The following is a 26,701-nucleotide window of genomic DNA, read 5'->3' on the forward strand; positions in this document are numbered from 1 at the left end:
TTTTGCTAGGGGTAACTCATGCAAAGACTGAAGCATTACAAAGTATCCCATGGAGAAGCACAGCTGTGGACCGAAGCCAGAGCAGGCCCAACACTTCCTTACTCCACATCATCACGAGAGCTCTGTGCAGGACAACAGAGCATCAGTCAGTGTCTCTGGGACCTCAAATCTTGCAGCTCTGAAGGATACTCTACCATGTAAGGCCAGAAGGAGGGGGAGGATATTCAATTAATTTTTACAACTTCACTTGAATTATTTTGCAGCTGTATAATGGTCACTCTGGCACAAAGTACGTGGTACCACCCTGAAAAATTACTTCTAAATAATTAAACTGATAATCAGTCAGAGCAGGTCTCAAGAGATCACACTATAATTGCAGCTATTAACCACACATTTTTTACTATTGCATAAGTCAGGGTATAAAAGTATAAGAATTCATCCGAGTGCTAGAAATATATTTGCAGCCAGAAGCTCTGGAAGGCCACAGAGTTCAGCCAACACCAGATATACATGATACATGTTTGCCACCATGGGATCAACCTTACTGTTTGCAGCTTGTATCACCTTCCTGGAATTCAGCTCCATGTGTTTGGTTTCTTCAGTAATTGCACTTACTCATCTTTGCATCACAAACCTGCTTGTTACTATAATGATGTGAGCATTTGCTGGCACTCTGAAATCCTGTCTTCACAGCAGAGAACAATTTTCTATCTCTTACCTTAGGATCTTCTGACTGACTTTACTGGAATTATCCTCTCAAAATGCTATAACTAAGTTATTTTCATCACAGAACTATGACTTAGAATCACATTTAGACTCCTTGCATCTATTTAGAGGGGAAAAAAGGCAACTTCAGCCTTTTATTGCTTACACTAGTCAAACAGACAAGCTTCAAACCCAATACCTTATGTTTATCCCAGGTGGGCCACAAATACCATCTTAATTTGCTTAAACAACCTGATATTTGAGCATCTAAATGCTAAGCTCAAATGCTAAGCATTTGTGGACCAAGCAGATTTGGCAAATGAAGGAATTAAGACGATTTTAATAGATTGGTGTTATTGTTCATGCAATAAGATGAATCTGCAGCAAAATGAGGAGCAAAATTTTCAAAATAAAGGTCACTTACTCTGAAGATCAAAGTCACCATCTTCAGAAAGTTGATCATTCCCTGCTTCTGGAGGAAGGGCATAGGGAATATTACATAAGGAATGTAATTGACATTTGCACTGAAAAAAAACTTTAAAAGAAAAAAAGTCATTGCAAATATGTGTGATTTTTTTTTTCAAATTGTTGAAAGAATTTAATGTTTTGACAGACTTGTTTCTATTTTTGAAGAAATACGCAGTATGTATGTGAATTGAGAGTAAACTGTTGTCTCTAAGAAATTTTAATGTATCTTCAGGAAAAGAAGGACATGAAATCGTAAGAAAGTCAAATTGGACACTAGAAGTGGTGTTTGGCAGGCAGGGGGCGGTTTTGTGCATCCAGTTTGGAGGGGGGGATGTTTCAGGTTTGGGTTGTCTGTTTTTCTTAACTAGCAGAAGCAGAATTCTAGCTCTTGGACACTCTTTATAGTGTGAGCCGCTAAAGGAAAGGAGTCATAAATTAGGATTCCATGTCTTTGAAAGCTTCCTCAGCCACTGGTGCTATTTTCTTCAATATGAGAGACACAGAAAATATCTCAGTGAACATACACATTTACCATATAATGCACTGTTAATAAAACGTAGCAGTGACAGATAATTTACCATAATATTAAGTGACTAGGTTATATAACACAAAGATTTTTCTGATTTGCTTCTTAGAACAATTATTAGATCTGTACCATTTTTCCTTTACCAGGTGCATTTTGTACAGAAAACCAGTAAGCAGTAAGATGAAATAAAGATTAAAAAATAATAAAAAAGATAAAACATTTTCCATACTGGAGGTCTGTATCATAACTTCCAGAACTGCAAATATTTTAAATTTCCTTAGTCACAGTATGCTGTCTATGCACAGTTTGTTTCAAGAAAAGGATCCATGTAGACAACTTTTAAATATAAAGTTACAACATTCATCTAAAATTATAACCTATCTAAAAACCCCTACTCTTATGAAAGCTTGCAAGAAATTTTTGTTAAAACACAGTTGAACAATCCCAAGTTAAGCTAGTACATTCACACTTAAGTAATAGGATCCCCCTGTTCACCTGGTTTTCAGATTCCTGCTCATGTCATTTGTGTTGAGCTAGTAAAAGCGCTTCTTAGTCTTCAAAGAGAGAAAGAAGGCAAACTGAATAGTTAAAAGGTTTGCTAACAAATCTTATCAAAATTTACTTTTTCAGTGAAGAAGATCAAGACATTTTCTGCAAAAAATGGCCCAGAGGACATGTTGAAAAAAATGTCTTTTAAAACAACCAAATGAATAGGAAACTCTTACGCTCATGGACAAAGCAGCCTAAGAAAACCTACAGGAAGAGGGCAAGCACCTTTTGTGTGCTGTTCAGTTTCTACTGCAGTTCTGGAACCTTTATTAGTTGTTGCTCAATACCAAAGTCTGCTTTGCTTGGTATCTGTATTTTTCACAGTAGTCTCTTGAGTTTCCAAGCCAGTGCAAATCTTCCCAATGTCTATTTTAATAGAGACTGTCCATTGTGAAATGGAGGCACAGAATTATAGAAATCACATAGAGCTTTAGACATACATCTAGAAAAGATTAGAAGATTGTACTTTAACCACAAATACATCCATCTGACATTGAACTGGGAAAGCTGTTCAAGACTGCTTAAGGCAATGCTTGCATTCACTAAAAAGGATTATGATACGGCCTCCAAATTTATCAGGCACTGAAAAAGAACCCTTGTTGGAGGTGGAGAGTTTGGCAGCTGTCAGAGTGTAATTCTGCATCTGGCAAATGCTTGCCCTGCAATTCAGGTCAATGGGACCAGAATGCAGAAGTTTGTAAGCAAGTAGATGTTTGTCAACATATTAACAACAGATCATACATACAGGCTGCAGTACCTTCAGCCATTTTATGTCAATTTAGCTACGGAGAAATAAATTGAAAATATGCTGATTTCTGGTTAACTCTTTACCTGCAGCCATACAAATGGTAGCTTAGAAGCCTAAGAGTGAAATTGTCATTTTGTTTCTAGCTTTACTGTTCTGAAACTATTTAAAAAATATCCACATAACTACATTCTTACTTGTTCCAGAAGAAGGGCCAAATCTAGCTCCAGCATGTAGTATTATAGAAGAAAATGGTTTATCAGGAAACTCCTAATTTGAGGTACTGAAATATTTCTAGTGTTTGATGATGACTTCAGTTCTATTTCCTTGTGATCAAAAGATATGCAATGTGTGGCTCTTACTGACCTGCCAGAACCTACCTACGCTCATTTTCTTCATCCTCTCTTGGAAGATGTTACCATGGAGTGATGGTTTTTTTGGTTTTTTTTTTGTTTTGGTTTGGTTTTTTTTTTAAAAAACAAACAGATAAGGTGCAAGTCCTATCTTATGACTGAAGGCTATTACTGGGAATGCAGATTACAAGGAGATTGACAGTGCACCCATTAGGTTCACACTGAAGCTAACTATTTGGCATCTGAGAATAAAGCAACTGATGAAACAGAAGAGTTAATTACCTTACCCCTAAGCTTTCAGGTAACTCAATGAACAGAAAAGGCTGGTCTGTCTGAAGTGTGGAAACAGAGTCAGAGCACTCTGCAATGTGCCTTTAAGCTATTATTTACATTTTTGTCTGTTTTCCCCAGTTTCCTGTGACACTCTCTTGAAAAGAACACTGATAGACTCATTCTTTAGATAACGCCTCCATTCAAATCAATTGCATTTCTATTTGAAATCCTCAACACCAATGGGCCACAATGTTAAAAATGTTAACGCAATCAACATCTAACTTCTTGTGTGCTGCAGTTTTTGAAAGTCTCTGGTATTTAGGTCTCAAGGCTGAGCAAAAGCACAAAACCAAACCTTGTTCCTCGCAAGGTGCATACCTGAAACTATATATTCAAATGTTAGTCAGAAATTTAAACCTTATGTGAGGACTCAGCTAGACAGAATCAAGAAGAGCAAGAGCTATATGCACCCATTACACACAAGTGAAGTTATAGAAATTGACCTTTATTTAGTAATCAGTTTCTTTAACTTTTTTTTTCTTTTGATACAAAGTGACATATTCATTTAGTACAGAAAAATCCATGTCAGAACAGTACCTGTCTGTTTCAGTTGTACCACTGGAGTCTACTCTGGTCTCAAACTTCCAAAAACAAACAAACAAACAAAAAAAATAAACAAAAACCAACTTCTGTCCCTCACCATGAGAAGGACTTGGACTAGTAATTCATCGATACCACTTCATATTATTAATTTATATATACAGTATCATAATAGTATTGTATAATACTATATAAAATACTATATATATATATTAGATGATTTTATAGTTCAAAATACTCTGTATAGTGTATAACTACATAAATACTATAAAAAGTGTTTTGAACTATGAAATAGCAACTGTAAAACAGAATTTAAATTTAGGACCAGATCTTTCTTTGAAGAGCTGTGCAAGAAGAATCCCTTTTTTTAATTATAAAAACTGCAAAACAGAAGCAAAATTACAGCCTGAAGGTAAAACAAGAAACTCTACACAATGAAATGTTAGAAACAGACTGAGAAGCAGTTCTACTCAAACAATATTCTAAAAACAATTAAAATACAGTACCCAGGAAACATGGCACAAGAGACAGAAGAGACAGGTACAAAATCTGTGTTAGGAACACAGTCGGAAGTGCAAAAAACCAAAAAGGGAACCAATATAATAGAGTTTGGTACAACAAGTAAATAAGTATTGCAACCAAAACTAAACGATCACTTATTTTTTAACAGTGAAAACACTAACAATTTAGTACCTTTCTAAAGGCTTTTAATCAAAGCCCTAAAACTGTGTCTGCTCTTAAATAAAAACAATCTATATGAACGCTACACACTGAAGTACAAAGCTTAAGAATTACCCTGCAAAATTGCACCAACATAAGCCTTCCATATTTACAGTATCTAAAAGTGACAGAACACAGCATGCTAGGCCTAGTTTATGACTCTTCCCTACTGGTACTTAATCCAGGCCCAACAACCAAAAATTATTATTTCTCAACACAAGTTAAGCTTGGATTGTTCAGTTACATTATGACGTTTAAATATTAGATTCATGCATAAAACAAGAAACGATATCTTTGACAGACAAGCATTGACAGGATACAAACAGTGGTCTGCCCTGTGTAGGAGTGTACTTCTTTCTGAGCTTACTCCCAAGACGTACCGATTCATTCCCACCTTATTACCTGGTTGTCAAGTCAACAATGTGCTTAGAAATGGTCAAAATTGTAACTGAGAGTCACATTGTGCATAAACTGTCCGCTCTTAGTCAGAATCTCACTCCATTTGGAGAGCTACCTCATTAAGTGAAAGGACACAGTTAAAAAGCAAAACAAAACAAAACAAAAACACATTCAAGTAAACAGCAAGAACCAAATACTTTGAAAAGGTTTTTGTAAACTTGTCATTCTACAGGGTTTTGCAGCATTGTTAAATTCATTACTCATGGACAAGTACACACAGGTCACAATCCCTTGTGACAACCTGTCATGTGTACACGTATGACGCGAGAGACAAGCTCGGTGAAGTGATCTACCCCTTTCCCAAATGCCTCATCAGGTCCTTGTATGTTCAGTGTTATCATTCCCCTTCATGGAACAGAAATCACTTACAGATATCTTTATAAAGACAGAAATGAACAGAGTTCATTGGATAGAAAGTTAGTTGGTTATTTACATCTGCAAAGTAGTTTCACAGCAAAACAATCTACAGTGGGCCAGCTGGAATCCACAGGACTTTGTTTTGTTCTTGGTCGACAGTTGTCATAATCTGAGTGCAAATGCTTGAAAGGGCTCCTCCCTGGACAATGCCTGGAGAAGAAGAAACACCACACACAAATGAGACTGGAACAAATAGTTATGACTAATGACAAAGAGTAGTCTTCTGCATTTACCTGCAAAGTGTTTATCAACAGATCAGAATTAAGCAACTCAATTATTTGACAGATGCATGACTATTTAAAAATACCCAAATAAACAGAGCCAAGAGGTCAAGGATTCAATACACAGTTTCTTCTGCTAGGTCTTAAAACAGTCCCAAGAAGTCACAGAACTAAGGGCTGTAATCAGCTAAGACAACTGTTTTGCAAGAGGCCTCCATGTACTATTTCCAGAAGCATCAGGTGGCAAAGTTTAAGTCTAAAGATGGTCAGAACCTGCTATAGTAAACTTACTCTGTTCAACATGTGGTGTTAAAAGTTTTATATTTACAGGGTAATATACATAGAGACTATAGCTGTAGCAACTAGACACTATTTACAAATATTAAAAGTAAATTATGAGGCAGCTCACAGACCACTGAGCTAAATAAAACAGCAGTGGTTGCTACTCCAGTTCTTATTGTCAACTACATTTAAGGAACAAAAGGCCAACAGCAAGCAACACCATGAAAATCAATTCAAAAGATAAATGAACACCTTTTCTTCTGCCCTTGCTAAACATAACAGTCATAAAAAGTAAAATGCCAACACTGACACAGGAGAGGAGAATGTATTGGCTTTAAGACTTAAAAAAGTGAGGAACTTCATGACCTGAGAAATATGTCAGCAAAGCCTCTGGCTGCAGCTACCACTAATGCTAAAAAAACATGGAAAGTCTTACAGAGCTTAAGGAATAATTTTCCTTTTTCAAGAGAGAGAATTTGATGTCACAGGTGAGTTGGGACACAGAACACAGTAAATAACAAGGTCTTTGAAGGGCAACAAATGGTAGGGAGGAAGTGGTTCAGATTGCACACAGTGCTTACATCTTGGTACTGGAAAAAACCCAACCTGAAAGAGTCATTAGTCAAAAAGTGTCCTTCATGAAGTAGTTACAAAGGTTATGTCACAGAGCGTGTCCTATAGCTCTATGAGTAAGCTACCATGTACACGTCACCCCTAGCTACCAAGCTTATTTTATGCACAACATTGTAACTTCAACAAGCTTAAATGGCAATGCAATGGAAACACCAATCCTCTCTGACTACCAGCATCTGGAAAGGTTGATGACACCTGGAGTCCATGGTACTTGGGACTAACAGAGGGAGGCCCTGCCCACAGAGCAAATGAGAAGATAACACTTAAGACTCTCTTGGAGTGAGTTCCACCTCTACTATCAGGATGAAATTAAAATCCCACAAATGACTAAACAAGAAGCACATGTCACATTCTGTGAAGGTTTAGTAAAAACATTTGTATGGCTATGACAGACAAGCAACTGATTTTGTTGAGAACATGCACAGGATGCACTGAGGAGCTCTACACTAAACACACTCCCTTTCCCTGTCCTGCACTTGGCAGTAATGTGTCAAAATATTTCTGTAATGGATCCATTGTTCAGGGGATGAAAAGTTGGATTTTGGCTAATTTAGTGCGTTTTGTTTGGTTGTTTGTTTTTTTTTTAAGTTTTGTTGCCATACGCACCAAGAAGCCTAGAATTTTATCCCACTCCTTTCTATGGACGTGGAAGCAAATGAAAATATACTCTGAAATGAGCAGAGACAGTCTTCAAACACTGTTTTCCTTCTCTGCTAAAAATACAGTAACATCTACAAACAAGGATTCATTTCATTCATTTTATGAAGTTAAAAAAGGCTTCTAATGTTGAATTTAATTACCCCAAATCATGATACATGCTCAAGCAACCTTGGACAATTTTTTTCATTTTTTGAAATATTTAAAGTATGTCTCACAAATCACAGAATCACACATTCACAGAACTGTTGGGGTTGAAAGGGACCATTGGCAATCATCATTTATTAATTTAAACTACAGGGGTTTTCTGTATTTTTGCTTGATTTTTGCAATTACAAAAAACCTCTTATATACCTCACATGGTATAAAAGTGTCAACACTGTGTCAAATTACCTTGAAGATACTTCCAATACTACTAGATATTAATAAAACAGTTTTAGAATCTCTTCATGTCATAAGACTCAAAACATTCCAAACAAAATAATACTTCTAATTGACATTCCATCCCCCAGTAAAATAAAACAACAGAATATGAGTTTGCCAAAAAGAAAGGCAGAATGAAAAAAAAATAAAGTGCTCATTGAGGGAACGCAGGATCTTTTGAATTACAGTGTAAATGGGTTAAATGGCCACTGTGTTCCTGGTGAAAGTTTGATTAAATACTAACCTGTAAAATACTTGCTATACTCTTGTTCTATTTTTTGAGCTGTCTCAAATTGTTCTTTGGAATGTTTTTGTGTAACTTTGTCCCTCAGGAAGATTGGATCTTTTTGCTCTCTGAAAAAAAGAAAAAAAAAAAGAGAAAAAAAAGAAACACCTTGTATAAGAGTAAATATTTTTTTAAATGGACTTGAAAATATTCCCTCCAGTTGGGTGAATACAAAGGCTAATTCACCTGCAAGCAGACTCTTAGGCCCAGAGTGCCATCTACTGTGTTCCAGCAGTATCAGCAAAAGTGTAACAGCCTAGTCTAACAAATTTATTTGCTGTCAGACCAAGACAGTATTCCTTTAAAGTTTCACACACTGAGAGGTAGTTGAGGAAGAATGAATACGATTTTTTCCAGTATATGTGAATCGGATCATCTCATATGCACACCAGTACTCCCTACAAAAAGCTGGGCACAAGTTTAAGGGGTTGTGAAATATCAAGCATCACGCAAAGAGAATATTTCTGTTATACACAAGATACATTTTTGAGATGCCTCTTATTTTACTATACAAGTTCTAGAAATGCAAAAAAAACATAGAAGAATTTACAAAAAATTATTTTAATTCTGATCAAGGCTAGTAACACTCTCCTGCAAACCTGACTTGGGGTATCCAGTCTGTTTAAAAGGAAGCAGAATTTATATTCAACTAACAAGGTGATATAGGCAGATAGTGAAACAATATAAATATAGTTTCTTGTAGCAGTGAGAAAATCAGCTCAATTTTATTCTACAACTAATTTTTAAAAAATTACTAAACTAACCTATCATTGCTGCGGAGCTATTCAGAGAATGCCAATAGAAGTGCTATATAAAAAAAGCTGTTTGGAAAAACCCTTGTTTCTCAAAACAGGCAGAGAAAATGTACCACTGCAACTTATACTGATGACTGCCAGAAATCCTTGCTTGTCTAATTCGATCACTCTCTGTCACTTTCCAAAAAAAAGGAAATAGCTGTAATGGTCACCATTCCATTTCCGCTGGGGGTTAAGACATGACAGTTCCATTTATTATTCAAATGCACAATCCTACAGAGGTAATAAAATACATCTCATGCTCTGTCTTGCTTCTACTTTGAAGTGGTGATACCTAGATACCCATCTTCTTTTTTTAATAAATAGTAACCAAATTTACCTACAGATCAAGAAAATAAGAATGCTAAAAATTAAGACAGCCCAAGTATAAGATCTGTTAGCAAAAGTGTTTCTTTATATGCATGTTGGGAGATTATGTCACTTCTTGCCAAATCCATCTATCAAAACCTGTGAAGGCTTATTCGGATATCAGGGGACGGACTGGGGCTTGTGACTTCTGTGTTCTGTTCCTGGCTATACTGACGCAGGGAATTCATAATTACTGAAAGAACATGGCCTGAGAAGACCACAGCATATACACTACACGGCAAAAGAAGATTTCTCTTGCTTTTTTCACTGAAGAATGAGGGTGGAAAAGCTGAGGTTATGAAGCGATTGGCACTGCATCCTTACCCTTGGCCCTGGTGAGGATGAAGAACAGCTCCTTGTCAAAGTCACCACTTAATCCTCAGTGGATCTCATCCATACTTGCCTTACAGTTTACAACAAAACTGAGTAGGAAAGATCTGAGTGCCTCCAGGATTTTAGTCTACATGGATTTCTTTTTTAGATTCACTTAATTGTCATGCAACCCAAATGGAGCTAAGACCATACACCTCACAGTGCTTTTTACGAGGCTTAATTTCCCCATTTTAAAGAGATTTAAGATGACTAGGATGAAATAAACAAGAACGGTAAAACAAGCTTATTTTAAGCCAGAATAAACATCCCTGAACTATACCCCTCACAGACTTACTTGATTTGTTTAGCATTTTTGTAGCGAATAAAAATTACAATAGGGTAGATATGAACACTGTGGAGCCGTTCGATGGCATGAGGAGCGATGTCAAGCAGACAATGACAATCCTAAGATCAAATGTAAATGCAAAACACTCATTCAGTTAAAGAGCACAAGCACACATGCAAATCCCCCATTTCTTCCCCTACTTAAATCAGAGCACCCCAACAGAATTTTGCTATACATTGAGCATTTTGGCACTACCGAGCAATTTGTACCCAAAGGATTTATAACAAAAGACAGAAGATGAAAAACTGCAAGAAATTCCATTCATAGTACCAATAGCACGCATTGATAGAACAAAAAGTACTTGAAGAACTAATGAAATGAAAACTCAAATGGAAATATATGCAATAGATTTTGTCAAGTTTAAATGTTCCTATTAATTTTCTCTTTCAGAAATCATAAGCAAACACAAGTGCTAATAGGACTTGCTGCATGGCTAACCGAAAACTGTATGCAAGGTGTAGATTTTAAGTAACATCTGTCTCCAGGATTATTATGATATTTATGTTCTGTATGACTGCATTAAATCAAATAGTTAGAAAAATTAAATCCTTGGTTTTGGGGGGTAGATAGTGGAATTTAAGATATTTCTAACTTTATTTAATAATATTGTAGAAGAATATGGATATTTGTAGTTTCTATAAAGGTGAGTTTGCATAGAATAATCTTTCAACTCTTACATGCCAAAGTGAAGTAAGTTTTATTATATTCAGCGGACTGGGGAACAATTCTCTGAATGCCTTGAAGGATGGCAATACTAATATAATTTCCACCCCCCCAACATTGCATAACTTCATATTGTAACCTGTACAAAGACCTAAAGCATTAAAATTGACTCACCTTTTCTGTTATCTCTTTTATTGAAGCTACAGTTGTCACATCGAAATGGCCACTCCTCCGTTTGTAATCAATAAACAGACAATCCTTCACACCTCGTTCAATGGCTTGTTGGGAAGCTTTCATAACCTCTGTTTCACAGAACCAGAAGAGATCCACTTTCATTACTATTCTTTAGGCACATAACAAAGCTAATAAAAACAATGTCTGCAAATTCAAGTTTTATCCATGTTTGTGTTATCATTTAGTTCATTTATACAGATGTCATATTTGCATACTTACCAAGTGGACATCTGCAAAATTTTCCAGGGGATTCTTTGACCAACATGTCTTTCACAGCATCAAGTAAAGGTCCTAGAATAAGGACAGGCCTAGGAGACGTACAGTTCACTTTCTGGACACGCTGGTATGCCAAACTTGCAGAATCTACTCACACAGAAGAGATTTCCTTGTAAAAGTATAAAATATTTGCCTGACATTCCTTAAAAAAACAGAAGCACCCTAACAGTAATTATGACAACAACTCCCTTGCAAGGGCTAAGGGCCTTGACAAGTACAAAAAAATGTTCAGTCATTACTGCAATATTTCCACTTGACAGCTTAAAATAGACATTTTTCTAATTGAACTGAGTGTTCAATTAGAAAAATTGAACTACCCACCTTCACACAGACTTTAAAACCAATCATCCTGAAAAGTGTAAACAATACACAATATTTGGTGTCTCTGGCTTGATTTGTTGAGCTCTTACAAGGAAGTAATCATTGTAATCAACATGATTTTTATAAAGGAGTGAAGAAATAGAAGTGATGATTTTTTGAGTGGTGTGCAGGATTTGTGTCTAGACTAAGCAACCTGGACAGAAATTAAACAGTGGAAAGGAAGATCAAAATCATGTATCTAAAAGAATCTCCCTCTCCAAATGAAATAGTAATGCCAATAAGTTTAGGAATATATTACCAAAAATTAATTTGAAACACGCTGGCTCATAACTTAATAAAAAAAATGTTGTTAGAAATTATGATCACCACTTGTATTCAGGGCAATCAGAAAGTAGCATTATTTGTTGTGTTGTGCTGTAATTGATTAAAAATGAAAGAGAAGGAAAGGCAACCATCTCACAAGTATAGCAAAGGTACTTGCCATCCAAGAAAGGAATTGAGTCTGTACTGATTGTATCAAGAGCCAGTAAATCTTTTCCGTCTTTGGAGCCACTTCGCTTGTGTTTATGCTTTCTTCTGAAGAATGACCTCCGTGCTGCTGCTGACAATGTCTTAGATGAACTGTTTTCATCTTTAGCCTCAGACATGCTGTGTCTCCTGTAGAATTCCTGATCCATCCTATTATGAGACAGATCAAATAGTTGGTATTTAAACTTATCTTCTTAAATTTTTTTTTTACAGTATTGCTGCTGCTTTTGGGACATGCTTGAAATGCTTTTCTCAAGCCTTTGCCTGAGTATCATCACAGAAAATTAATCCCAAACAAACAATACCATAAATCAAACAATAAGCATCTGAAAACTTTACACTACCATAATTTCCACTGAATTCTTATAAATAGCAGCATGGCACATAGAGTGATCACTCTAACAGGGCAAAATTCTCAAGGGAAGAAGTGGCAGTATGCACCTACAGAGTCATAATTTTGCTGTCCACACACGACTAAAAATGCTCATGTTTCACAAGAATGACAGTGATAACTTTGAATTCAAGGATATTTTGGCTGTAGTTACTCTCATGTTTGTTATTAGAATTATCTATCACAATACTGAATCATAGAATCATAGAGCCAAAGCATACGCTGAGTTGGAAGGGACTTATCAGGATCACCAAGTCCAACTCCTGGCCCTGCAAAGGACACTCCATGAATCACCATGTGCCTGAGAGCATCATCCCGATGCTTTTTGAACTATGTCAGGCTTGGTGCTGTGACCACCCCTCCGGCAAGCCTGTTCCCCCTGGGTGAAGAACCTTTTTCTGGTATCCAACCTAAGCCTCCTCTGACACACCTTCAGGCCATTCCCTTGGGTCCTGTCACTGGACACCCCAGAGAGGAGATCAGTGCCTGCCCTTCCTCTTCCCCTCCCAAGTTGTAACTGCAATGAGGTCTCCTCTCAGTTTCCTCTTCTCCAGGCTGAATAGACCAAGTGTCTTCAGCTGCTCCTCACACGGCTTCCCCTCAAGGCCCTTCACCATCTTCGTTGCCCTCCTCAGGACACTCTAACAGCTTAATGTCTTCCTTCTACTGCAGTCTCCAAAGCTGCACACAGTATTCCAGGTGAGGCTGTCCCAGTGCAGAGCAGAGCAGCACAATTACCTCTCTTGACTGGCTGGTGATGCTCTGCTTAATGCACTTCAGGACATTGATATTTTTACTTTACTATTTAGTTGCACTCAATAGAGAAATATATTTAATTTAATGTTATTAAAATATGCATCCCTAAAGTGACATGTCTAACAATCACCATCTCCCAGAAAGAACAAGCAAACAAATGTTTTATATCACATCTCACTAATCAGACTTTTAAAAGCAAGTACTTTTTAAAGATAAATACTGCAGCCGAGGTCACTTACATATATTTACTTGGAATCTGTCCTCTTTCCAGCTTCTGAGCATTCTCGTCTAGCTGCCAAGCCATCCAGCAACCAAAATTTCCCTGTGGGAGAGTGTCATCCACATATAAAATATCATCTTTCTTAAAGCTTAAATCCTGTTCCACCTCTGCCAGACGGTCATAAAGTGCTCTGGAAAGGAAGACACAAATAGGCTCTGCAACTGGGGAAGAACACACATACCTTTTTTGAAAAGTTAACAGATTAGTGGCACGCTCTACATTTCAAGAACAAACAAGTTTACAGCGAAACATGCAGATTTACTATACTACAGGTTGTGTCCTCGTTGTCAGAGACTAGCTCAAACAACTGAGTAAACTTTGAATTTAAAAAAACATGGCAAAACTGATGTACTATTTATCTCATGGCATATCATCCTAGCAACCATATGCTGTCATTACCAGTCATGCTCAAATACCTGATGTAGAATCCATCTCCAGGAAGCTCTTTTATTTTATTAAACTCTTCTATTTTGTATTGAGCCTTTATTTTGATGTTTTCTCCAGGCTTCAGCATTTCAAGATAAGCTTCCTCAGCTGTTTTATCTCGCATATCAATAGACCCATACTGTAAAACACAAAACAGAAACCCTTGGTGTGATTGTATCTTAACAAGCAATAGAACTAGATGAACTTGAAAAACATGCAAAATAAGTTTATTTTCCTCACTAGAAGGTTCTATACACAAGTAAATCTTGTCACTTAACTCTAGTACAGTTTGCACATTAAGATGTCTAGCAGGAGACTCACATTACATTGGAAAACAAAAACACTGAAGTTCATACCGCAGACATGTACAGTGAGAGAGCCTGCACTTCTTGAAAAAGTTTTCCAAGTGTAAGCTGAGAATCATAAAGTTTACACCAAAAAATATTTAATATTTTTAGGGAAAGCAACTGGTCTGAAGGAAGTCAAAAACATGATCACAAAGCAAAATATCTCGGTACTAGAAGTGCAAAGGGAGAGTCTCAGTATTCAGTTGCATCTGAAAAGCTCATAAATGTATATGTGTTTATCATCTGAACAGTCCTGACAAGCAAATAGGTATTCTCATTTCAGATATAGAAAGCAGAGACAAAAACACATTATATGGTTTTCCCTAAACTCTTCTTAGAATTTCACAGTGATAAGATCAATATTCTAAGTTTTTCAATATCTTTCATATCCTTGCCTTTACCCTACATACAGCAATTGGGTTCAAAGCTTCTTACTTAGATGAAGGGAGTAGGTGTTTATAATCATAAATGGACATACGTCAGTCCTTCAAACTTTCAGGCATCTTGTGCTATCAAAGCTGGTAATTCTCCAGGTCCACATCATTCAGCTTCTCATGTGTCACAGCCAAAATGCACATTTTGCATTCTCACCATTCTTACCCGCATTTTGTGGGAGGAACTCAAGATTCACAGAATATTTCCCACTGTGGGACAGGACAGCACTTGGTACCTTTATATCACTTTATTGGCACTCTCTATGTCACCCCAGCCATTTTGTCAGTATGCTGCAGACTTTTAAGGGCTTACCTCAAGTATCATGTCACCCAAGACTAGTCCATCAGGTCCTTTTGCTGGGCTGTCATCATCTACATCTGAGACAAATATTCCATACAAGTTTCCACCACATATCTGGATCCCAAGATCGACTTGGGATTTTTTAACAACAACAATTCTAGGTTCAGGGGTCCTTTTGTTTGTGTCCACAGGCCCTCTTTAGACAGAAAGAAATAACACATGTACCAGAATTCAAAAACTTGCACTGCATACAATCAACTAGCCATCTGAAGAATATAGATTTACATAAATATTATTCAGAAGAAGTCATTTACAGACAATCTTATATGACAAACATCATGTTTTCAACTAAACCAATCTTGTAGTAAACTTTCTTCACTCCTTACAGACCACCCCATCTTTCAGAAATTGTTTGAAAATATGTACTTCTATTCTGGGGTCCACCTAACTTGTTCTCTGACTTATTTCAACCAGACACAGCAATCTCAGAAGTAAACTTTGTATTTTAACACCTTCCACATCCATCCTAAGCATTTATTTTCCTTTAAGACAAAAGTTTTACTCTCTACCTTAAGGAATTTCGAGGACTTGTAGTTGGAGTGGTTTGTTTGGACGGCGGTGTCATTGTTCCTTCATCCTGTTCACTCACAGTATCAATTACGGAATGATTGTCAGGTGTTGCAGCTCCACTGCCTTGAGGAGTAGAATGATTACTAACAGGTTCTAGGCGAGAACTATGAGGGGGAAAAAACAGAATAAAAGACTGGTGGGTTAATGCCAAATATTTTCCACTCAAAAGTTTAATTTGGCTGTAAATCAGTTTTAAGTTAAAGGTAAAAAAAAACAAACCAGCATGCCAAATATGTTCACTGTAAATCTAAGAGACAGAGCTCTGTTTTGAAGTGTCATCACGCATCAAAATAGGATGGGCAATTTCACTAGGTCCTATGCCTTCTCTAATAAACTTTGAGAAATTCCAGTTACAAAAAGAAGAGTGAAAAAGATTTGAAGTACTACAATCTCATAATTCAAGGAAGAAGTCATCTTTGGTTCTAGTTTACTATATTTAAGGATTGTGCCCAAATAAAAAACGCAGTTAGATGCATCAAGCATTTTACTTTTGTTTTTCACAGGCACTTATTCACACATTACTTTTCTAAACAATTACATTTCTCATCAGCACGAATGTGCTCCTGTCTGCAAACATATTACATGTACAGAAGTTGGCTACTACCAGCTAAATAACTGTGTGGACAGGAGAGTTGCATTTTTTCCAAGTACAGCCAGCCTTACCTTGAGCGTGAATGATTGCCAAGCTGATACATATGGGGGTTATACTGAGCCAGAATAGTGATGGTGTCGCACTGCTGTCCAATGATTAGTCGAGCCTGTTGCTCTGTAGCATTTCTCAAATTTATTCCATTAAACTACGGAAAAATGCACAAACTAGGATGTCAAGTTTTCTAATGAAAACTAGCAAAATCATTCTTTCAGTGTCCTAATTAGTTTACTGTCTAAATGCTGACTTATTTTCACTGGAGTATATAGGAGGATGAAAATGTTGCCATGCAATGATTCCTAAGGTTTACTCCTTGGAAGGAATCACCATAATTTAAAAATGTTTGGTTACCTCACCATGAGTTTAACAATCTGTTAAAGAACATACGTATTCTGAGCTGTGCTATAATTTCACATCACTGATTAAAAAGAAGTTGATTCAGATCACCAATCTAAGTAAATTCAGAATTTAAAGATAAATTCAGATCTACTCAGGTCTATTTTAGTATCATAAAGACATTGTGCAACAGAAGATGCTTTACCATGATCTAACATTTACAAAACAGCTCAGTACTTTACAAAATGGTACCCCATGTGTTTATCTAATACTGTAGGCAAAAACATGACTGAGCTCACCTTAGCTTTTAACTAGGGTATTGCAGCTAAGGAAATGGCACAGCAACAGCAGTATGAAACTAGTAAAAGCCAGCTGCTTAAATATTTACTCACCTTACCAGACTGAGTATGGTGTTGGGACTATACTGTTTTAAGTACTGAAACTAGCTAGCTTAAAATTTAATTATATTTATAATAGAAGATGGAATGCGGATCTATCAACAAAAACCATTATTTTGATGATAAAGCCTGAAAAATTCACAACAATCACAATTATGGAGTATTACAATATAGCATACTGTTTTCTACATCTCATAGCACACAAGCTTTCAAACATAGTATTTTGGGGAAGGCAGTTATGACTGAAGTCATATAAACTGATGCATTAAGCCACAAGAATAGTAAGCAAACAATTACCTCTAGTAACTGATCACCGTACTCAAGGCCAGCTTGATGGGCAATGCTCCCACCTGTTACTTTAGAGACAAATATTCCACCATTTTCTCCGCTCACAATGGAAATCCCTAGTGGCTCAGAACCCTTCTGCACTTTAACATGACGTGGCTCTTCCATGTAGGGCCTTTTAGAGGAGATAGTTAAAACTGATTTGGAAAAAATTGCACTTGAACCATCACAATGTCAAAGTTACATGCAATACTTTATGTCTGTCTGAACTGTAATAAGAAAATATGTTTAAACAGCTACTTAAAAATGCCTTAAACACATTCCTTTAACACCATGCAATGTACAGTGGCAGAAGTAAATGTATACCAGGTACATGACTGCTCTAAAAATCATGGTAAATATGAATAATAAATGGTATGGTCATGAAGTTGGTAGGAAAGAAGCTTCCAGAGGCATATTGTATGAAAGTAATTGAACCACTGTATATAATATGTCATTTACAAACCATATTCCAGAAAGGTATGTTACAAATACAAATGCTGGGAGTCTTCATTGCCAGTGCAAATAAACATAATGAATAACTGGTGATAAACCAAAGGACAACAATGCACAAATATCATATTTCATATTTGTATGCTGGGAAACATAAATTAGTAATGAAAATTAAGTAGTTGCAAACTCAAGCCATTACGATAGCAGTTTGCATGGTAGCATTACAATTACCATGCAAATTCTCCTCAGGGCAATTATCCAAACATGTAAAAAAAGCACAAAGTGCGCAATACTGCTCAAGAAGGACAACCTTAGATCAGGCCAACCTCAAACTCCTTAGTGATGAGAACCTAGGCCTAGGAGCCACAGGGATTCTCAGAAAAGACCTATTACGGAACAGACATCTGAAAGATGTAGAAGATTTGAGAAGACAAGAACACTTAAAAGACAAACAGTAGTAAGACACTAGTAAGTATAACAAGAATATGGCTTATACAAAAGAAAACCCTGACACATTCCCCTTTGCTCCCCACGTATCTGGGATGTAACCACTGTACAAACAGGGCTGGTCCATTCATGCTGTGTATAAACAAACAGTAACTTTCTTAACAGTTCTGGTTTATACTACTATAAACTTAATAATGTCTTCACAGCACGAGGCATTACCAGATGTTAACAGTTCTCACTGTGAATGAAACAGCTTGGTACTATGTGTGGTGTATTTTTTATTTTAATACCACAATACTGCATTTGACATGCATTAATTTGAATTATTTTCTTTCCTAATGTTTCATTATATCATATAGACATTCTCTAAATTGTGCTAACTGCAAAACTATTTTATTGTGCTGTTCAGAGACCAGAAGAGTTAACTGGACTTCACTCCTTTCCACTAATGTGAGCCAGGCTGAGGAAAGGTATTTTTGGGAAGAGTAGGATGCTGGGCTGGGGCAGAGGAAAGGGAATATCATTTCATAGTTATGTATATTGCCACAGTCTTTAAAGGCTTTTATTGGGTAGCCTTCTACAGCAGAGGCATAATAGTTTGTCAGCTTATTAAGGTATACAAGATAAAAATGGCTGCTGACATGAGTGCAATTTTGGAACACAGTCATCTGACATCACTGTAACAGGTAATGCCCTCAGCACTTGTCTATCAATGTAGTGAAGATAAGATTAACTTATTACTGAAGTTCACACTCTTTGCATGTAGCTTAAATTAATGAAACTCCAATAACTCCCAGAAAACTAAAATTTATGAACTTTATTTTTTCCACTCATTATGAGCATGTAAGGCATCATGTTACATGAAACTTCTTAATATCACAAATTTTATCAAGATGTACTAGCTCATTAAAAATTAAAATTACATTTTTCTGAAGTTTGTTTATTGCACCTTTCTGCTTTTCCATCTGCCACACCATTTTCAATTTGTTTGTTTTGGACTGGAATAAAAAAGAATCAGACCTATACAATTTCATAGGGTCCTATCTAAGAATTCTAGTAAATACAAAATGAAAGATAACTATAGTAGAGAAGCAATAATAAACTAAAAAAGAACGATAACATTAAAAAGGTGTTTTACTTGATAAGCAGTATTATTAAAATTAAGTGAAGCACACGCTTCTATAATATTCAGACTGCCTGCCAGAATCACTAAACATTGATTAAAGTCTTCATTGATCTGATCTTTTAATTTTCATTTACATTAAAATCAACAGAACAAACAAATATTGATTTTTTTTCAATCTGTAATATTATTAATTTTATCTGGGGAAAGGCCAGGTGACTCATTTGTATTTTGTGGGGAATAGAAAGACTGCAATACAAAATAAAATTAAAATGCTATCTAGCCATCTTCAAACATTTTTTTTAGGATACATTTAAGCATTTACTTTCCTAAACTGAAAACTGTGTTTGTTAGTTTTTTGTTTTCTTTTTTAAACCCAAACCCAAATCTTAGAATTATACTCTTTTTAGAAAGTCAATCCGGACCATGGTTTATACATAGAGCAATGGGCTGGGACCTGGAACTTCAATCATCTGAACAGCATTAACAGAAATTGTTATTTTCCAGAGATCAGAACATGTATCTTGTGCTCAAAGTCACAAAGAAATAGAGGTGTCAAAACTCCAGCCTGTTCAGCTGAACACTAATCATTACTCATGTGAAAAAGAAAAAAATTCTGACGGAATTTGCAAGTGGCAACTGGAGGAACATTTATACAAGAACACACATTGAGTACATGTAGTAAAAAAGTCACATCGAAGTAAGAAAGAATGAAAATTCACAAAAGGATCTTTACATTCCCTTTCGAAGAAACAATGTCCTTTGTACACAAGACATTCTAGAATTAGTACAGTAACTTAATCACAAATTCTTTAAACAAGACAAAAGTTTCATATAACTTTTTACGAATAACTTTTTATTACTACCATAAAAATCAGAGTACAGAAGAACCCTATTACTTTATCATTCATATTTTTTATGGTCAGTACTTTTACATAAGTTAACTATACAATGGGGTCTTGAAGTCCATATAAATGTAATCTATTCTAACACATCACAGCTCCCTTACACTGCCGGAATAGCATTCAGCTGCCTTATTGTAAATAAAAGTCTGATCCAAATTTGTGTCTTACTGTTCTATGCTTTGAATTCCTGCAAACTTTTTCATATATTCAGTTTAGCCCGATCATGATAAAATGCAAACAGAAGTCCAAGACTGATATCATAAACAATGTATCTTGAAAATATTCGTCATGAGATAGAGGAATTCAATAAAACATAAAACACATGTTTTTAAGAAAACTACCATGTCAGATTCAAATTCTGCAAGCAGCAACACATGTACTTAATGCTACTACTAGCAGTGGTCCAGGTACAGCCAAAAGGATCAAGGTAGTCAAACTGCATCTGTACATATGTTCTTCCACAGTTATGCCCTCAATTTTTCACTTTATCTGGCTGTATTGAGTCAAGGCACAATGGCTAGAGCACATATTCTGCAATGCTAAGACACCTGATATTTAGCCATCAGACATTACTAGGTCTTAATTTTGTTTAGATTTCCAAAGTACAAGACAAGGTTATCACAAAAAAACATTTGAAGTAGTTCAGCTGAAGGGGCATATTTCAATTTAGACATGGAAGAAACAAAACCTTTATGAAATCACTTATTTTAAAAATCCACAAAAACATTTCTTACATGCTTTGTAAGGAAAAGAAAAACACTGGCTAACAGGAACTGAAACGTACCTCTGCACCTACATATCAGTCATTTAAATTAGATGTTCACATTCCTTCAGCTTAATAAACAAACACAAAATTTCCTCAGACACATTTGTATTAAAAACAAAAAACATGGGCACCTTACCTATCTTTCCTACGTTCTCCAATAGATACTGGGCTAATGGAAATCCTAGGTAACGTAGAAAGAGAGTTCTGAGACTGGCTGCTGGTGAAGGAAGATGTTTCCAAGTTAAGAGGTGACTGGGGAGGAGTTATTAAGCTGGGACTGCTACATTCAGAGTGTGACAACGAGCCTAAGAAAAGTCAAGAGTTGAGTTTTAGTATCCTGTACCTGTCATAGCTTGCAGATTCACAGACACAGTGAAAGACACCACACACATCTGGGACAAGAAAGAGGATCGTCTCTTCACAAGTTCTATTAGTCATGTAAAGAGCTTATGGAGACCAGGTAACTCTTTTCAGACAGTGTAAACACACTGTCCTGAATGACTACATGATAAATCTGTCCTCTGTGAGTGTGCACACAATTACTGCCACTCTTACGAGGAGACAAGGTTACACACCATAAGCATGTCTGAAAAGACTTAGCAATGCAAAGAAAAATAATAAAAAACAGGAAAGGAGAGGTAAAATAAAAATTTAATATGTAAGTTTATTTTCAAATAAAATATTTATGTGCAGCTCTTCCCTTTGCATAGGAGATATATTATTCAAAAAACATCAGAACCCCAGGATGAATCATACATAGAGACAGGAAAGCTCTGAAATTTCAAACAAGTCTGACATGACTTCGCATCTTTACACTGGCTGCAACCTCACTCAGTAACCTACTGAACAGATGCCCTGACACAGTTTGCTTCCTCTGAAAAGCTAGAGAAAATAAAACTCAAATTACTAATAAAAAATAAAAGCCATTTTTAAGAATTGTATTTGCCCAATTAGGAAAAGCACTACATACAATACATTAAGACTACAGAACATTTGAGCAATGATGGCAGCAAAAAGTTGCTTATTGGTGTCAGTAAACTCTTAATTCTACAGCACTCCAACCATTACTTGTATCTTTAAATAAGCCTACACCAAGCAGTTTTGAGTAAAGTACTAGAATATTTCCACAGCATTTCAAAATATAGTTTACAATCAGTGATACAACAGTAAGAAAATAATATACTTAATGAAAAAAATGCAGGTCATTTCACTGTTAAAACTTTCAAGGCATCATTCTAGAAGAAACTAAAACTATGAAACATACAGCAGTGCTTATTCTTAATTTTTGTCTGCACTTTTATTTAGTGTGCCATGTACACAAGTCAAACTTGCATCAGAAAGTTTCGTTGTTTGGGGTTTTTTTTACATTTCTGTGGCAAAAATCAGATTTGTGACCTTAATAAAACTGTCATATTTAGATTTTGGCACAACCTGATTTATGAACTGCAAAGGCTTTGTATTGATAATACTGAAAGCAGTAGGACTAACATTACTTATGAAATAATTCACCTCTGTCAGAGCCCATCATGGACCTTGGATATCTTGGTGTTAAAGGGATCTTAATTCTTTCTGTTCTGTATTGCAAGTTACTTGAAGAACCTATTTTTAAAACAAGGAAACATTAAAATTACAGAACTGACTACATTAAACAAAAAAGTACATTTAAATTCTACTTCTTCAATGAGCATTTAAATGGCCTCAATGATCAAGGCAAAAGCCTTGATGATTACCCTCATAATTGTAAATATTATATTTCTAGCCAATTATCTTGATTACACAGTCAGTATAAACAGAGCACAATGCAGCTATACAGCCTATAAGCAGTGTTCATTTTTGTATGAAAAAGATATTTTGAGTATTTTCCTATCAAATGAAACTTAACATGAAGTCCAAGAAAGAATCTAACATCTCTGTTTACTAAAAATCCACGGGATTTTCAAAAAGGCATTTAATTATTCTGATTACATTCTGCTTGGATGAATACATAATCATTGATACTGGATGCAAACCATTATGTCCCTTTTTGCTGTGGTTACAAAGCTACCATGCTCCATTCAAATATAACTGCCAATCATGGATGAAACACGGCAACAAAAACATGCACCAAAAAACAGTTATTGCACAATTTAAAATCTAAATAAATCTCAAGTGTTAAAATGTCATTGCTATAAAGCATGCATTTGCTTTGGTATCATTAGGCAATCAACTAAACATAAGCATAATTTAACTTCCAACAATACAATGACATTAGGCCGTTAGCCATCCTTGACTTTTTGTTTACGGGGCGCTCTCCTTGTCTTCTCTCCACCTCACTGAACCTCAACCTTTGCCTGTGCCTCCCATCTCTCTAAGGGTACTTTCAAAGGGTAACAGGCACAGAAAGGAGAATCACTCACACACACAGAGCATTTCAAAGAGACTGTAAAGAACTAATTAAACACAGCTACTTCCAGGGAACACTGTTAGTCATAAACCCATAAAAATAACAAAATGAAACACAGGAAGTCTTTAGGCTTTGCTAGCTATGAAAATCCCATAACATGGGTACTTAGGAAATTTTCCATTTATTATTTGTCTCCAGTATATAGGAGTTCCATAGAAAATAAATCAGAAAAGCTAGTTACCAAGTCTGGCACTAGATGGTAATGAATTTGAGCCATGAGATGCTCTTGTACGTGAATTTTCTGAGTAGTCATTGGAGTGTTTATGACTTAAGTCCAAACTCAGTCGACCTTGATGCTGGGAACTACATTGAAAGAAAAGGAGAATAGTGCAACAGTTAGAACTGGGCAAAGAACCTCAGGAAGTACCAAGTGGCCAACAAAAAATTTTGGTCAGCCCCATGCTACTGAATTAAATGAATGCTTCTCTCCTTCCCACTTCCCCATTGTCCCATTACTTTATGAATTAAGAGAAGTCGGAGGGAAAATAGCATAAAGTACTATAAAAAGGGGGAAAACTTTGTTTGTTTTGGCAAGGACAAGAAAAATACCAGAAATTAGTTCATTAAAACAATTAATTTCTTCAGTTAATTAAAAACTTTGTCAGTATCAGTCAGTGGAGCAGAGGGAAACCTAATCCATCAGTTACTGAAAGACATGAAAGCAACTGGCACATCACTTATATGCAATAATGGTATTGAGAATCCTGGATCAAAATAACACACAACAGCACTGTGTTTCACTCTGCATTGTGTCAAACCGTTCATTAGGAAGCCATTCCATCCTAATGAAAACAGAATTTTAAGGAGAAATAAATTTCAAAACACCTGGGATGCAGATGCTGATGACATATTTGGCTGGCAACTGATGGGCAATTGCTGGTGTGAACTCTATGGCTCCAGGCAGTATAGATGGGGTTTCTCATGACAGCAGTCACTGCGGGGCATGGTGCTAAGCTTCTTGGTACTGTCCCTGCTTAAAATGATAAAAGCACATTTTTACCAACATTATTAGCATTATATGTTTTTGTAATTATGTATTCTAACAAATACATTATTAAGCACTTTTTACATAATTCATGCATGTTTAAAACCTGGTTTATAATTTTGTAATGAGTCAGAAATAAAGTGGATTATATTACAAAAAACAAATCCTATCATTTTAATGTGTACTGGTAAATAAAAGATTTTCTCTTTTTGCAAGTATGGAAGTTTTTTATACAGCAACAAAATTTCTGCATTTCTCTGTGAATAACTGTCTCACTGGCACTCAAGTTTTTACTTGATACTTGAACTGACTGCAGATAAATTACTCTGGTTCCTCTCTCCTGTTGCCTCAAAGACTCCCACTTCCACTGTGACTTTAAATTCTAGCATTTCAATATTTATTTATGAAACTTATTACTCAAACTATTCTTTTAAGCACATTCACCCTTCAGTACTCAACCAAAGTCTATCTTAAAATTTCCTCTTAAATGAGTTGGTAGCATGGAACACAACAGCAAAAACTGTTCTCATTTCAAGACAGACTTACATTGTCTAATGTAGATCTCAGTTCTGGTGCAAAGGTATCATGCTAAGATAAGGGTTAACTAAAATCTTAGCAATAGTACCTTTTAATATTTTTCTACTATCATTAAGAGAGAGAGAAAACAAGATAAAAGAGTAAAAGAAATCAAAGTAGAGCAAAAGCTGCTTGATCTGAGCTACTCTTGAGCATGCCTTTACACTCTGAAAACTGATTGGGACACTATGGTTTGAAGCTGTCCATTGTTCCAGATACACAAATTATTATCTTCATGGTGTCCAGTAAGAAAAATAGTCCTCAATATTGTCCAATATGGACAAGTCCCTCAGGGCATTCCTGGAAAGTAGTTAGGAGTTCTGCCACTCACCTGCTGACATGCCACCAGTGTATAAGGCAGCAGGCACAAAGCCATCACTGTGCCTAGCAGAACGTTTTGGTGAATAGGGTGCCCACTCCTGTAGCTCTGGAGAGAGATGTTCCTCACTAGCTGGAGCATATTTCTGCACCTAGAATAATACAGGAATTTGATTATAGGAAGTTGGAGATTCAGAAGAATAAAATGGCCAAACTGTGAAGACAGCAAGCAACATCAAACCTTCTAGTATCTGATCCAGAATGTGTCACTACAGTGCTTCTTACACTTTTGTCTTTTAATGATTTTATTCCCTTCTACCCATTTTATCTCCACCCTGCTTTGTTATTCATTATTTTATAATCTTTTTAGGTCAGTATTTGCAACTTAAGTGATATATTTTCCTTCAATAAAACACCCAGCATTTAGTTACATTTCTCCTTTGAAATAACGCTTTCACAGGACATTTCAACTTTTATTTCAGCCACAGTTGCTGCAAGTGTTTTCTAAAGAAGATCTGGCTAACAAGCCAGAAAGTGTTTTCCTCTAAACCTGCAGCTTAGATACATGACTAGCAACTTTTCTTCAACAAGCAGTTCAGGTTTTGGAACCACCACAACTTCTGTTCTCTATATAGCAAGTAGACACTGGTGAATTAAGAAATTTGAGAATACTCTGATATTGAAAGTGATGCTAGAGAGCTGCAGGTGCAGGGCTCAGCACATGGAGTTTACACATTTAACATGTATGACATAAAATACAAGATTCAAGAAAGTAATAAGTGAAAAATAATTACTAACAAGATACTTACAGTTTTTATGATAGCAGTATTTTAATCAAATGAGAGCACAAATAATCTAAAAGGCAGAGGTGCCTTCTTAGAACCAGTACTTGATCATTTCCACAGCTGTACTAGTAATTGTACCACCTCCTGTTCAGGGATTAAAGTTCACTTAAATTTATCACCTTAAAGTACACAAAATTAACTGCAGATATACACAACTAAGGAAACTGACAACACCCCATGAGGCTACAAATTCAACTGATCTATATTTTGGTATTATAGGTACTCTTTCAGGGGTCAATACATGTAGACTGGACACTACTGTCACAACAGCCTGATGTTGTTGCAATTCACAGAAAGAAATTTTCAGAGTGGGTGGTGTCCAAATTTTGAGGCACAATACTACTTGTG

The 26,701-nt window shown here is 36.1% G+C and overlaps 1 protein-coding gene across 5 annotated transcripts in view; it reads right to left on the reverse strand.

The window, feature by feature from the left end:
- Positions 1 to 4,103: 4,103 nt before the first annotated feature.
- Positions 4,104 to 26,701, reverse strand: part of DLG5 (discs large MAGUK scaffold protein 5) — a 97,439-nt gene continuing 74,841 nt past the window's right edge. For 2 of the 5 annotated variants that reach the window (XM_071563440.1, XM_071563443.1), the window contains 17 exons: positions 25,522 to 25,660; positions 24,455 to 24,602; positions 23,811 to 23,932; positions 22,696 to 22,785; positions 21,323 to 21,491; positions 17,466 to 17,628; positions 16,449 to 16,582; positions 15,725 to 15,889; positions 15,168 to 15,351; positions 14,064 to 14,212; positions 13,607 to 13,777; positions 12,174 to 12,370; positions 11,315 to 11,458; positions 11,036 to 11,163; positions 10,148 to 10,257; positions 8,276 to 8,385; positions 4,104 to 5,965 (listed from right to left, as the gene is read on the reverse strand). In XM_071563440.1, the coding sequence (XP_071419541.1) occupies positions 5,862 to 5,965; positions 8,276 to 8,385; positions 10,148 to 10,257; positions 11,036 to 11,163; positions 11,315 to 11,458; positions 12,174 to 12,370; positions 13,607 to 13,777; positions 14,064 to 14,212; positions 15,168 to 15,351; positions 15,725 to 15,889; positions 16,449 to 16,582; positions 17,466 to 17,628; positions 21,323 to 21,491; positions 22,696 to 22,785; positions 23,811 to 23,932; positions 24,455 to 24,602; positions 25,522 to 25,660 (2,427 nt within the window). In that variant the 3' untranslated portion in view covers positions 4,104 to 5,861. The remainder of the gene's footprint in view (positions 5,966 to 8,275; positions 8,386 to 10,147; positions 10,258 to 11,035; positions 11,164 to 11,314; positions 11,459 to 12,173; positions 12,371 to 13,606; positions 13,778 to 14,063; positions 14,213 to 15,167; positions 15,352 to 15,724; positions 15,890 to 16,448; positions 16,583 to 17,465; positions 17,629 to 21,322; positions 21,492 to 22,695; positions 22,786 to 23,810; positions 23,933 to 24,454; positions 24,603 to 25,521; positions 25,661 to 26,701) is intronic. The other 3 variants (XM_071563441.1, XM_071563444.1, XM_071563445.1) reach the window with 3 other exon arrangements.

The sequence above is a fragment of the Pithys albifrons genome, chromosome 9 (genome assembly GCF_047495875.1).
Source record: "Pithys albifrons albifrons isolate INPA30051 chromosome 9, PitAlb_v1, whole genome shotgun sequence".
Taxonomy (NCBI): domain Eukaryota; kingdom Metazoa; phylum Chordata; class Aves; order Passeriformes; family Thamnophilidae; genus Pithys; species Pithys albifrons.